Consider the following 14,470-nt stretch of genomic DNA (forward strand, 5'->3'; position numbering starts at 1 on the left):
GAAGTAGGGTCAAGTTTCTAAAAGAAGTACAATAGCCTCTGATAGGTTGCTATCTGAAATCGTATCTGAGAGTGCTGGAACCTATCTGGACATGATGCTTGCTTTCCCCTCTGGAAACAGCATTTAAAGCAACTCTCATTGGCCATGTCACATGATATGCCCAGAGGTTCCAGCTGAATCTGGTTTAAAATACCTGTTCACAGGCTCAAGGAAGCCTGCACTTTGGTAGAGTCATGGCTAAGGCTCCAAAAAGCACTCTCCCTAAAAGGCATCTGAAGGTGAAATGGTCATTATTTCTGTTATTGCAAGGGCTGGGGAGGGGGGAGTAAGTGGAAAGCTGATGGAGGACATGGAGAAAGGGGGAAACATTTTCCACTGCACTGAAGCAATTAGATGAAAATGTGCTATAAACCAATGGGCTCTTTCTGCTCCTGGGGGCTGGGGGAGAACTGGAAAGGGAGGCTGGAAGAAGAGACACTCTTCGACATTCTGTTCCCAGCCCCTAGGGCTCCACTATCACCAACCTGAGGCATTTTCTCCCTGAGATGGGGAAGCTCACTACTTTGTTCTCTTTTAAAAAACAGATCTCGAATTTAGAGGAGCAATCTTAAAACCAGTGCTTCCAAAAACTAGAAAGAATGACATATTATAGACCTCTTAAAAACCCCTGCAGGTTATGTGTGTTGATAGTATTTATTGAAGAATGTAGGCATTTTTATTTTAACAAATCTAGTTATATCCACTTTCTAACAGAAGAAGTTCTTTAAAAAAATAATAGTTTAGTAAGGGAATGACACATATAGCTGTCACTTTTAGAATACCCCATCTATCTGAAAATATGTGAATCTTAACTTTCTGATTAAAAAAGTATGTAACTTTAAATTCTTTGGTGTTTAAAAGAATATGTTTTCCTTTGGCAGGAGCTTATTATTAACATTAACAAATAATAAAAACACACAAAACATGTCACTTCTCACCAAGATGACATTCAAAGTTGTTCCCCTGGCAAAAAAAAAAAAAGAAAGAAAGGAAAGAAAAGAAAGAAAGAAAGAAAGAAAGAAAGGGAAAGAAAAGAAAAGAAAGAAAAGAAAAGAAAAGAAAAAAAGAAAAAAAAAAGAAAAGAAAAAAAAGAAAAGGAAACTGGTAAACTACACTTTTGTTTGGGGATCTCCAGCTCTCCTCTCTCTCTCAGATTCCTCACATCTCATAGAGGCATTTTATTGACGTGCAATGTTATACACGTAGGAAATGGATGCATATGTACCTAGGGTATTTTTTTTCCGTTTGTTTTCTCTTCCAGCATTTGATCACTGGCTGGTGAACTGTTTGGGCCCACAGAGATCTCTAGACTACCAGCTCATGTATTTGAAAGGCATCTGTTTATTTTGAAAATGCAAATGTGGCCTACCTCAAAGACTGACAGGCAAGAAATGACCCACTGAGCAAGGGGAGAGGTTTCCAATCTGGAGCCCTGTCCCTCCCTCTATCAAACCGAGATCACTCGCTGTCAAAACCACTTAAACAAGCTCCAGGAATGTGAGTGAAGGGCCCACAATTAAAATGAACAGGACTGTGTATGTATATCTCCTTCCCTCTCTCTTTCAGGAATTAGCCAGGCAGATCATTTCTCACTCAGTTTAAAGTAATGATGAGGTCAGTTACAAAAGGACTCTGCATCTTTGAAATAGTGGCTCCTGGACCGAGGGCTGCCTGGAGGAGGGCCCTATAATAGGGACACTGGCCTCTCAGCAGCCACAGCCCAGTCCTGGGGATGGGTTCCTGGAAAAGACCAGGAAGGTTAATACCCGGACTTTGATCTCTGTCAAGGCATACCAGCAAGAATTAATTTACATTTCAGATGAAAAAGGTTGACAGCATGAAAAGGCATCTTGTTTCTGGTATGTGAACGTGCCGTAATAGATCGGGAATTCTGAAAGGAAGTTCTGAGGAAGCTAAAGGGATAAGCTGTGCGGCTGCTTTTATTGGGAAGGAGATGAAAGGAAAACAAATTTCAATATGCGCTGCTCTGTAGCAACATGTAGGCCAAATGCTTCCTAAATTTCAAGGGCTGCTCTTTTAAAAATATATAACATATCTTAGCAACACCACAAAAAAAAAAAAAAAAAAAAAAGGCTATGGGCCGGAACTCGAAATACAAAGAAATGCATTCCACATAATCTAAATTTCAAGTGAAATGATTTGTTGAAAAAAAAAAATTAGAGAGTAAATCTTGAAAATAATCATAAATGGTTGTGCTATGCTAATGAACGTCCCTAAGCCACTTCCTGCAGGTTTCACAAGTAAGGGAACTGCTGGGTCTGGGGCTTGTTCTACTTGGAAACATCCTAGTGGTGTGAAGAAGAGCTTGTAATGAGAAGATTATGCTTTGGGAAAAGCACACCCCAAAACAGAGAAGTTGGAATGAGATGCTTTGCTTTTTAGATAAACACAACCATGCCTTCCAATATAAAAATAAGAAAAACATTCTCAAGTCAAAGTAAACTGTCCATAAAATTGTAAATGGTGTTACCTTATCCAGGCATCTTTTCTGTTAACACAAAGCCAGCACCTCAATTCCTGTCCATGGTGTTAGCTGAAGGGCAGAGAGACTCTGCTTTTGCTCTGGCTGCCACACTACTTCCAAGAGGGAGAGGTGGCATTAGTACCACCCTCAATGTCCTCATGTCTGCCCAAGCCCCTGTAGACTCGATTAATGGAAGTTCCCAATGCCACTTGATAAGTAGGAACATTAGCTGCCAAGCTTAAAAAAAGAGGTGGAGGGGAGGTGGTGCTTGCAAAGCTTAAAAAAAAAAGAAGCACCTTGAAGATATGTGTTCTCTCCTCCAGTTCCACAAAACAAAATTATCCTTCCGTGGTACCTACCACATAGGTGCTCTACCTAAAAGATGCAATCATGACTGGCCTGATAGGATGATGAAGCAAACCTGTCTCTGTTTTCATGCAGCCCTCATTTGGCAATAACAGAGTGTAAACAGGGAACCCTCTAAAGATCATTTTCAGAGAGGGAAAATATGATTTATGATCCTTCACACTGGACTCAGTGGATCAACAATATATAACCCAAAGTTTGTATTTTAAAACATATGTTGGGCTTTGAGCCAAACTGCAAGGTTAGAAATCAGACTGGGAGGGGTGGGGGCTTTGCATGCATGTGCTGTGTGCTGTGGTGTGTGGAGGTGGGCAAGTAGGGAACAAATGCACTTTGAGTTATCTTCCTTAAGCTGCAACTAGAATTGGACCCCTCTTCCAATGAACTCTTTGAAGTTGTAGAGCTTAAAATTCCTAGGGGGTGGTGTTAAAACTTGCACATTTGCATCTAAATGACATCCCTTTCTTCCAAATATTTTGGTTCTGAATGAAGATGTCAGGTCTCTAAGCGGCTGGTGAAGAGAATTCTGAGAAGCTTTCCTGGAGCCAGGTTCTGGGCAGGGACCACCTCAAAAAGGTTGCAGCTGTTGTATTTAAGAGTTTGCCGCAAGGCAGCAGTATCTGAAACCCTATCCTTCTTTGGGCTTGTGGAGTACAAGAGACTAGCTCCTGCTCTCTCATTCTGTCTCCACTTTTTTACATTCTCAGAGCTCCAGGCATGCTCTGGGGCCTACTTCTTCCAGGCCCTCAATTAGGCACATACGGCTTCAAATGATGAAGGGAACCCAGCTGGGCAGCCACCGTGGATACTGCCATTTGCAGAAGAGCAGAGCCACCCAGAAGCTAAGGACAGGTCCGATGAGGCAAGAACCAGAGCTCTCAGCACTCAGGCGGCCAGGCCCAAGCTGAGCCACAACACAGGGTAACCCCATGAGGTACAGAGGAGCACCTTAGCCACCTACAGCCCAGGGTGTGGGAAATTCCATTTGCTGGGAAAGTCCCTGAGCTATTCTTATCTCTGTGATGCTGAAAGACGGGTTTTGCATCTGATCAGAGAATTCCAAGGTTACTAGACACCTTCCCACTTAACTAGAGTTGAGCATGTGCTCTAGTTTCACAAATGACAGATTTGTGACTCCAAGAAGGAAAGAAATTTGTTCAGTTGGGAGTAATGAAGTTGACTTTATCCAAACTGCCTGTATTCACACATGCTGACTCTGCTACTGACCAGCTGTGTGACTGTGGACAACCTATTGCACTTCTCTATGACAGTTTCCCTCTCTATAAACTCAAGAATATAAGAGCACTTACTGAGAGCATCCTTACACAAATATGGCAAGCAGCAAATGCTCACTGTCAGCCTTATGATCATCATACAGGGGGTGTGTCAGCGCAAGCACTAGAACCCCAACTAGAACTCTTAACTCTTACTCCAGTGCTCCTGAATTATTAACCTCTCAGCTTTCTAAAATCATATGAACTCAATCACAGAATATTTTCAAGTGGATGCTATGAAAATGATGTTTTAATTACCTGCTTGAATAGGAACCGCAGACTCACTCCTTCTGTTGCTTATTTTCTTAAATTTCTTCCGAGCATCATATCCTCTCCAGGCTAAAAATATAAAACCATGTGCTAGGAATGACATTAATTTAGGAACGTGCCAGTGAATTGATATAAGCTGTTTTCCCTCCAATCTATTACCCCTCTCGTCTTCCCTCCTGCTTTCTCACTGAACAAAATAAGCAGAGATACGTGAGCGATGGTGGGGAACAAGAGGCCTCTCTGTACTTAGCTGGGCCTCCAAGATGCTTCTGAGAAGGAATTATTTTTGTTCTGGCAGTGAGTTTCCAGAACACTCTGGATTCTACATATGAATCACTGGGGACCTCTATCCCAGGTGAGACAGTTCCCTGTTATCCCAATCCCTGGAGGAAGCTGTGGTTCAGGACTTGGGAGCAGGGTGGTTTGGTAGGAAGAACTGGCATAGCCTGACCTGTTCAAATTTTTTTTTTTATTTGGGAGGAAGATATGAACCTGGAATTTGAAGGAGTGAAATAAAGAAGGGAGTCAAAGGAAATAATTAGTATCACAACACCTGCATTTGGTGAGAGTGAACCATGTGCCAAAAACTGTGCTTTGGGAGAAGAAAATACGCAACACTAAGGCAAAAGGCAAGGAAAATGGATGAGAAGAGAAAGGGGTGTTTCTCTGGGGGTGTTCTGAGTCCTATAGATAGAGGACTGGGGCATTAAGCTGCCCACTAGGAGCATGATCACATCACCTTTTCTCCCTCCCATTAGCATCACAGCTCTCCCTGTTGCTGAATATGGTCATGAAGTCCAGACAATATGGGTTATGAGAACACAAAGGAAATAGTCCACTATGTTCAAGATCTGATGTTTTCATAACCATTCAACAATGGCATAGAACTCAGGTGCTGTTTGTAATATAAATGACACACACACATGCAGAGACACTGAATGGGCTGGGCATATGAGAGAGCCTGGTGATTTGTTCCCTTGGTTTATAAGCTCTCTCTGTGCTAGAAAAGCCTTTGGGAAATAGCATTAGTCATTCTGATGCTGAGAACTTGGTAACAGGCCTGGGGTGTGTATTACATCAGTCATCTGGGAAAAGGGATGCAGGTCTGTGTGATTTGGCTTTTACCTCTACTCACTTCACACTACCTCTACCTTGCCACTCATCACACTGTGTTGTGACAGCTTGTTTGCTTATGTGAACATCAGAGGGACCATGGTAGTCTTACTCATGGCTTTATACCCAGCATCTAGCACAGGGCCTGCAACCGGCACTCAATAAATATTTGCTGGAGCAAGGAAGAAAGGTAGGAAGAAGAGAGGAAGGGTAGGAAGAAGATAAGAAGCCACTGAGAAAAGCCCCAGTACTTGAGGAAATGCAAGATTCAGGAGCACTTACCTGACTGGACGGCAATAGCCCCCTTCTCTCTCTTCTCTCTGATTCTTTTGTATCTCCTGGCTGCAAGCCACCCCTTGGCATATGCCTGCAGCACAACCACTCTGCCTATGACTTCTTGCAGCAGCAAATTTAACTGCTCAACATGGTAATATTTGAGAAAAACCTGAAATGACATATTAGTTTTAGCATTACATATGGGCTCCCAAACAGATTCAGTCTACTCCAGAGTATTCTTAATAAAAATATTAAAACCACTATCTACATAAAGTTTACAGTGACTTCTTTTATGCTAACATTACTGACTTCCTGGGAGCAAACACAATACCTCTTTTCTAAGGTTGAGCCAATCCTTGATTATTGATACAAACAGATGGTGAGGTTAATGGAATTTAGGAGATCCCAAATGTTCTCCAAGCCTGCTTTATATCTGCCAGGAGGTCTATTTTCTCAATTGGATTTCTACTGTCTATCGCCACAGCCTCTAATGGAAGCACTAACCAACAGAATTGATCCATAGCCAGCAGTGGAAGTTTGGAAGGAGCACAACCAAATGACCCACCGTGATCTAATTCCTGCTGAGGAACAATGGTGTGGCCACAACACTCAAGGCTAAGACTGGCTTTGTACAGCAATTCAGAATGGATAATAAAAACCTGGGATGCAGGATGAGATGTTCCCTAAATGAAAAGCTATACACAATGAGGCTACTAGCTAGTCAGGGTACACAGTAAAAAACACAACATGAGTCTAATGAAAAATGGACAAAACTGTAAAAGATACTCATTATTGTCATTAATAAGATTTGTGAATCTCCATGAGATGCTGGAATAAGCAACATTTTAAAAAGGACATTTTTAATTTTTGTTATTTTTTTAAAAAGGGACCTTTAAAATGAGCTCAAAGTTCTCATTCTAGAAATGCTAAATGGTTCTCTCACTCTACATGCAGAACAGGAGGCAAACACTCCCCTTCTTGTCCAGAGGTTCTAGGACTCCTGACCCAACACCCTCAAAGATCATTGTTAGGTTGGGGTGTCGTCTGCTAAGCTACACAACTTACAAAGCCGTTCATATCACTGACAAGAGACAAACATACACAGAAGAGCATCATGGGTGACAACCTGAACAAAAAAGAAAGAACTACCTTTGTTTTTCCCAGCACCCAGTGATCTAATCTGCATTTTTCCAAGATAGCAACACAGCTCTCTTTGCTAGCAAAAGGTGTTTCATGTGCTTTGAATGCCAAGTAATAATACCTACAAAATAAAAGAGCAAAATGAAACATTTTTAGTTATCATTTGATTCAGTATAGTAGATATGCTCTGGACCCACTGGGATGCCTTGTTTTTTAATAGTAAATATTTCTTTTTTTTTTAATAGTAAATATTTCTTGAGCACTAATATTAGCACACTAGGTAGTGAAAGGTATATAATTAATGCTTCTTAACTTGGCTCTTATATTTTCTGCTATGAGTATTTCCCTTTTAATACTGCTTTATAATTCATGTTCATGAATACTTGGTGTCTTTTGCATGTAAAATCAAAGAACCTAATCCTTTAATAAAACTGAAATTTAGACAGTTTAAATTTAGAATTCTAGTGAAAGTCATCATTTTATTTTAGCATTATTACAAAATAATTTGTAATCCCATGGTATAAATTTTGACTGTGCTTTGAAAAGTCCCCTCTGAAGCAATCTGTAGATAGCAAAAGTGATCATAGCCTAATACTACTGAATCAGTCTGCTGAGCTACATGTCCATCTCAAGGTACAGAGTGGGTATTTTTTTAAAATTTTTATTTATTTATTTATTGCAGGGGGCAGGGAACAGAGGGAGAGGGACAAACAGACTCTGCACTGAGCGTGGAGCCAGATGAGGGCTCCTGAGATCATGACTAGAGCTGAAACCAAGAGTCAGACATTTAACCAACTGAGCTACCCAGGTGTCCCTGAAGTAGGTATATTTTTTGATGTCATCACCAAAAACACATTTGTCTTCCCAAATTACTCATTTTAATGAACTTCCATACTTCTGGATAAATTCAAAAAATACCACAAAGAGTTTTTTCCCTCTCCTTTTCTTTATTCTCCCTATTAACACACACACACACACACACACACACACACACACACACACAGTGGTACATACAGTCTTTATAGAACAGATACTTTACCTTAGTTTTTCTTGAAAAAACTTTCAAGGATCTTTTCTCTGCTCTTTGCTGCCATCTATAATTAAACTCAACCCCTTGAAGTTTAAAAGTAAACTTCATTTCCTTGTCAAAGGCTTTTCCTGCCATTCCTCAGACAAGGCTGATCTGTTATTTTGGAATTACTGTACTTTTAAGTATAGAGCTGTTTGTTTTTTTTTAAATCACCTAAATACAAAATATGACCCCTTTACTTGCCAAATATTCCCATATCTTTCTGTTTATGGAAAAAATAAACATAGTTGATTAGCACTTTGGTCATTTATCTTTGTGCTACAAGACTGTTTTACAAGTTAGGATATAATGCTGAATTTGCTAGAAACATTTGCATTCAGAGATCATGGGGAATGTTTCCAAGGCTTTGAGTCTCTGTTTCCACCATCGAGGAGAAGGAGTAGTGCTCTCATAGAACCCTGAATGGTGGCCAGGACCATGCTAGGTCATTTGGCCAAACCCAGGAACCTGTTCACAGAAGATACCTACTGGAGCTAGGCGGGAGGAGGGACAGCTGGGAGTCAGGCATAGGCCTATCTGGGCAGTTCATGGCATTCTCACAGATTCTTCAATCTCACTTTTTTCAGGACTGTACTTTCAGTTGTGGTTTCTCTGATCTGGCTCTAGCTGAAGTAAAAAGATTGTGTTCTGGAATTTATGGGGATGGTGGGAATGGATGGCAAATCTATATAGGTGAATGTTTTGGGAAAGCTGAAGTACAGGTAGTTTAGGTATAAAAGTCAGAGGTAAAACCAGGATTTCTACATTCTTTCCATTAGGACTAGTCATTTATAGCATGAGCTCCCTTAGCTTTAATCAGTTCGGACTTGATACTAGTGATGATGAAGTATTTAAAGAGAATGTAATGAATGACCAGTCCTGTGCAAGATATAAAATGAATGAAAGATATATTCCAGCTCTTCAAACACGGATTTCTACTTGTTTTCTAGGCGTCTATAGATGGTTCCTAGCAATCTTTAATTTCTAAATAGGCAGAATGAGGGTCACCTGGGTGGCTCAGCAGTTGAGCATCTGCCTTCGGCTCGGGGCATGATACAGGGTCCAGGGATCGAGTCCCACATCAGGCTCCCTATGAGGAGCCTGACTTCTCCCTCTGCTTATGTCTCTGCCTCTCTCTCTGTGTGTCTCTCATGAATAAATAAAATCTTAATAAAAGATAGGCAGAATGAATTAAGAACTAACATAAATATTAAAACTCAACTTTGATACCTGGTCCTTCAACCCAAATCTCTTAATTTATTATAATATTCACATTTGGTTTAGTTTAGAAAGTGACGGGTAACAATCCTGCAAAGAAGTAAAGGTTTTAAAAAGTACTGAAGAAACATATAAGTGATATGTCTGTAGTAATCAGGTCAGATAAGTATAATAGATTTCCCTCATAGAGTAGTTTTGAATTCTGGAAGGTACCATGGTTAAAAAAAAAAAAAAAAAAAGTACTTTGGTTGAGCTCCTGTGTGCTTCAATATAAGGGCAAAACTGACAGGAAACAAGACAAAAGATCTATCAGCAAGAGGGATCTTTTGGGGAAGATCTATTTCACACCCACTTCTGAAGCAGTCTGATGAATTAAATAAGGAGATATGTAATAGCATGTCTTGTTAAAGTCCTGAGGGTCTAGGCACTTAAAAGCATTGCAAAGACCAGGCCCTGAGATGCCTCTTGTAGGTAGAACTGATGCCTCAGATTGGAGCCTGAACACTGAGTTAAGAGTGAGAGGCTCTTTGTTGGGTAATCCTAAATCACTTACCTCTCTGCACCTGAATTCCCAGAGATGGGAATGAAACTAGATAAGTAGTTCTAAACTCTTCTAGGGGGACAGGGGCAGGGAAGAATTTCTGAAAACTTAGTAAAAAGAATCCATATTCTTTCTTAGGAAAATGTTCTTTTTCAAAAAAGATTTTATTTATTTATGAGAGAGAGAGAGAGTAGGAGCATGAGCAAAGGGTGAGGCAGAGAGAGAAGCAGACTCCTTGCTGAGCAGGGAGTCTAATGCAGACTCTGATCTGAGCCAAAGGCAGACGTTTAACCAACCAAGCCACCCAGGCACCTACCTCTCTTAGGGAAATGTTCTTAACATATTGCAAGGGGTCTACATAGCTCCTGATGGCCCTCCAAAGACCGAAGAGCCCTTTCCTGCTTTAGAACTCTATGGAAAGTGATCATTTTCCCCAGGTCTCATCTCATTAAAATATATAAGCTATTAAAATAAATATCCAGTTGGAAAATATTTCTACTCAAATATGTTTAGTTTTCTGCCTAAAATGGTATATGGAATACAGACTCTTCAAGGAAGAGTTTTTAAATTATAATAGGCTAAGCAGTTTGTAAACTATTAGTAAAAGCAACAGGCAACTAGAGATACATCCTCCTGCATTTAAATTATAGGATCACAAACAGGGAGTATCTATAAGGTTATAATGTCTATAAGAATACATTAGTTTTCTGTTGTTACACAACAGATTTCTCTAAAATGTAATGTCTTAAAACAGACAACTGTCATCTCAGTTTGTAAGGATTGAGAACTTAGAAGCAGTTTATCTGGATAATTCTGGCTCAGAATCTCTCATGAGATTATAGTCAAGATGTCTACCAGGGCTGCAGTCATCTAAAGACTTGACTAACGCTGTATGATTTATTTTCAAGATGGCGCTCTCACTTGGCTAATGGTAGAAAGTCTCAGTCTTTTATTGGCTGTTGGCAAGAGGTCTCTGTTCCCTGCCACATGGGTCTCTACAGAGAACTGCTTCAGTAACTTCATAACATAGATGGCTTCCCTCAGAAGCAGGGATCCCAGAGAGAGAGAGATCAAGCAGAAACCCACAATGCCTTTTATGACCAAGGCCTAGAAGTGACATACCATCACTTCCTTCATCTTCTATTCATTACAAGTAAGTCATTTAGTCCATACCACATTCCATGAGAGAAAAATTAAGTTCCACCTCTTGAAGGGAAGAATATTAAGTAATTTGTGGATATATTTTTAAACTACCACAAAGAATCTCTATAGAACATTAAATCTTTGTTGTACTGGTATAGAAAACTGTTCTTGGTGAGATGAAATGATTTGTCCAAGATGACAACAAATATATGACAAAGGCTAAGATTATTATTTAAGTCTTTGGCCCTCCATGTTATTGATTAAAAAAAAAAAAAACTGATGCGAATCCAGTTAATAAAGTTTAGTTTTTGATGTAAGGGGTAGAAACAAAAAAAGAGTAAAGGGAATACATTTTCTCACCAGAAAAGACTGATAAATTTGCCTACATAAAGATAAAAATTTTTTACATAAAAACATTACAAATTTGGGAAGAATTGGTCTTTTTAAATTTTGTTATCTATTTAGGTACAATGGTTTTTTCGTATTAAAATCATGCTCTCTGCAGAAAGCCCTCAACAAAAGCTATTGCTTGGAATGTAGATATATCCCCACAAATCAATAGTGGTGAATTTCTTAGACTGACCTCCAAAGCCTATTTAAACTATTTAATATGAAGAATAGTACCTTTGAGGGGCACCTGGGTGGCTCTGTCAGTTTTTTGCTTTTGGCTCAGGTCATGATCCCAGGGTCCTAGGATAAAGTCCTGCATCGGACTCCCTGCTCAGTGGTTATCCTGCTTCTCCCTCTCCCTTTGCCCCTCTACCCCCACCTCCCCATTCATGCACGTGCTCTCTCTCTAGCTCTGCTCTCTCTCAAATAAATAAATAAATAAAATCTTTTTTTTTCTTTATTTATTTATGATAGTCAGAGAGAGAGAGAGAGAGAGAGAGAGAGAGAGGCAGAGACACAGGCAGAGGGAGAAGCAGGCTCCATGCACTGGGAGCCCGACGTGGGACTTGATCCCGGGTCTCCAGGATCGTGCCCTGGGCCAAAGGCAGGCGCCAAACCGCTGCGCCACCCAGGGATCCCAAATAAAATCTTTAAAGAAAAAAAGAATAGTCCCTTTGAGGCAAAACAGTGCTTTTTATTTTCCTCATTTCTCCTTTCTTGTGTTCTTCCTTAGTGCAGGCTGACAAAGTCTTTGGTAAGACAGAGTAAAGAAACACAGACTTAAATACAGCAAAGTTGTCCTAGGAGACCTGGTCCATATAAGCAAGATAAAGGCTTTCTCGTTTGTGTTGCACTCAGAAAACTGTGAGAGACGTATGTCTTGGAAACCATAATGGCCAAATGTACTTCTAAGGTAGAGCCAGGAACAAAAGCCTATAAAATCCCTAAGAACTTCTAGGCTTCCCTCAGAGGGAGTAGGACCCTCCAGAGAGGACAGAAAGGCAGAAAAGACTGAGGAGACTATAAAGAAGGAGTAAGATGGAAATGGTCCTAGACTTCCTTCAAGATGGGCTCTGGGCCTACTGAAAGAAACCTTAATTGCAAAAGAAAAGAAATTTTGGAATTTTTGCATGTTCCTGATCAGCTGCCAGTGAGGTTATTTTCTTTCTTGTAAAGAGCCAGGCTTGAACTCTTCCACACACAATGTGGGCAGAACTGAGGGATTACATCTGGCCAATTGTATTTCAAAGCTGACCCCCATGTGTTGGGAGACACCAAGGCAGCTAGAATATATAGGACAGAATACTAGGTGAGAGCTAACAAAGAACCTTGGACATCTGTGGAAGGCCTCTCAGGTATTCAGCAGAGTATTGATTAGCACATGCAAGAGGGGAAACTACCCAAGGCTGGCAAAAAAAACCATCTAAGAAAATTAGAGAGACTAGTGCCTGATGGTCATAGAGGGCTATGAATAGTGCCTGTTTCTACCAGCCAGACTCATTAACCTCATAATTCATACTACACTGAAGAGAGTACTCAGAAGTGTGTTGCTTCAGTAGTGAGGAAATATTAGCCCTAAACATGGCTCTGCTTTTACCTAACAGATCTTAAATACAAGATCCAAAAGGATGAAACTATTTCCAAGTATAGGCATACTTCAGAGATACTATGGGTTCAGTTCTAGATTGCTGCAATAAATTGACTATTTCAATAAAGTAAGTCAAATGAACTTTTTGGTTTCCTGGTTCATTTGAAAGTTATAGATCACTATTCTACTAAGTAGTCTACTAGTGTATAATAGCATTATGTTTTTTAAAAAGTGCATACTTTAATTTAAAATACTTCATTGCTAAAAGATGTTACTATCATCTGAGCATTCAACAAATTGTGATCACTGATTACCATATCAAATATAATAATGAAAAAGTTTGAAATATTGTGAGAATTACAAAATGTGACACAGTGACATAAAGCAAGTAAATGCTGTTAGAATGGTGCCCTAGACTTAAACTTGATGTAGGGTTACCATAAACCTTCAATTTGTAATAAATACAGTATCTGTGAAGCACAATAAAGCAAAGTGCAATAAAACAAAATATGCCTATAATTTAACATTATCTTAGAACAAAGCACAAAGATATTTATAGAGACATGAAAATATCCAGCACCCAAAATGATAAAACTGACAATGTCTGGCATCTAGTCAAAGATTATCAGGCACACAGGAAAATAGGACCTATAATAAGGAGAAAGTCAACTAGCTGAAATGGATCCAGAAGTAACACAGATAATAAAATTAACAGAGAAGAACATTAAAACATTTATTTTAACTGTATTCCATATGTTTAAAAAGTTAAATGGAGACACAGAGATACAAAAAAGTCCCAACTAGAATTTTTAGAAATGAAAACTACAATGTCTGAGACCAAAAAATCAAATATATATGTGTGTATACACATATACACACATATATATATATGCAGAACAGCAGCAATTGAGACATTGAAGAAAAAAGATTAGTAAACTTGAAAACATGACAATGGAAAATATGACAATAGAAACTATACAAAATGAAACACAGAAGAAAAAATAATTTTAAAAAATAAAAAGAGCATTAGTGAACTATGGGACAACTTCAAGTGGCCTCAATACATGAAATTAAAAGTCCCTGAAGAGGAGGAAAGAAAAAAAGATACAGAAAAAATATTTGAAGAAATTATGGCTAAATATTTTCCAAATCTGATGAAAACTACAAACTAACAGATGTAAGTCCAAGCATACACACACACACACACACAAAATAAATCTTGGGGGAAACTACACCAAAGGATATCATAATTAAATTGCTCAAGAACAGTCATAAAGAGAAAATCTTAAAAGCAACCAGAGAATAAAAGACAAGTTACATACAGGGGAACAAAGATAAATATGACATTAGAGTCTTCAACAGAAACAATGTAAGTGAGAAGATAATGGAGCAAAACCTTTAAAGAACTAAAAGAAAGAGAATTTTATACTCAGTGAAAATATTTTTCAAAAATAAGGGCAAAATAAAGAACTTTTTCAGACATGAAAAAGCTGAAAGAAGTCATCATCAGATGATCTCCATTATAAAGAAATGTTTCTTTTTTAAAAGATTCAGAAAA

General features: G+C 39.2%; 1 protein-coding gene across 1 annotated transcript in view; it reads right to left on the reverse strand.

The window, feature by feature from the left end:
* The window catches only part of MYO3B (myosin IIIB), a 404,571-nt gene that overhangs the window by 139,496 nt on the left and 250,605 nt on the right, over positions 1 to 14,470 (reverse strand). Inside the window, exons 27-29 of the mRNA XM_077883392.1 lie at positions 6,973 to 7,084; positions 5,830 to 5,992; positions 4,423 to 4,503 (exon numbers count right to left, since the gene is read on the reverse strand). Coding sequence (XP_077739518.1) covers positions 4,423 to 4,503; positions 5,830 to 5,992; positions 6,973 to 7,084 — 356 coding nt within the window. The remainder of the gene's footprint in view (positions 1 to 4,422; positions 4,504 to 5,829; positions 5,993 to 6,972; positions 7,085 to 14,470) is intronic.

This window comes from Canis aureus, chromosome 34, assembly GCF_053574225.1.
Source record: "Canis aureus isolate CA01 chromosome 34, VMU_Caureus_v.1.0, whole genome shotgun sequence".
NCBI lineage: Eukaryota > Metazoa > Chordata > Mammalia > Carnivora > Canidae > Canis > Canis aureus.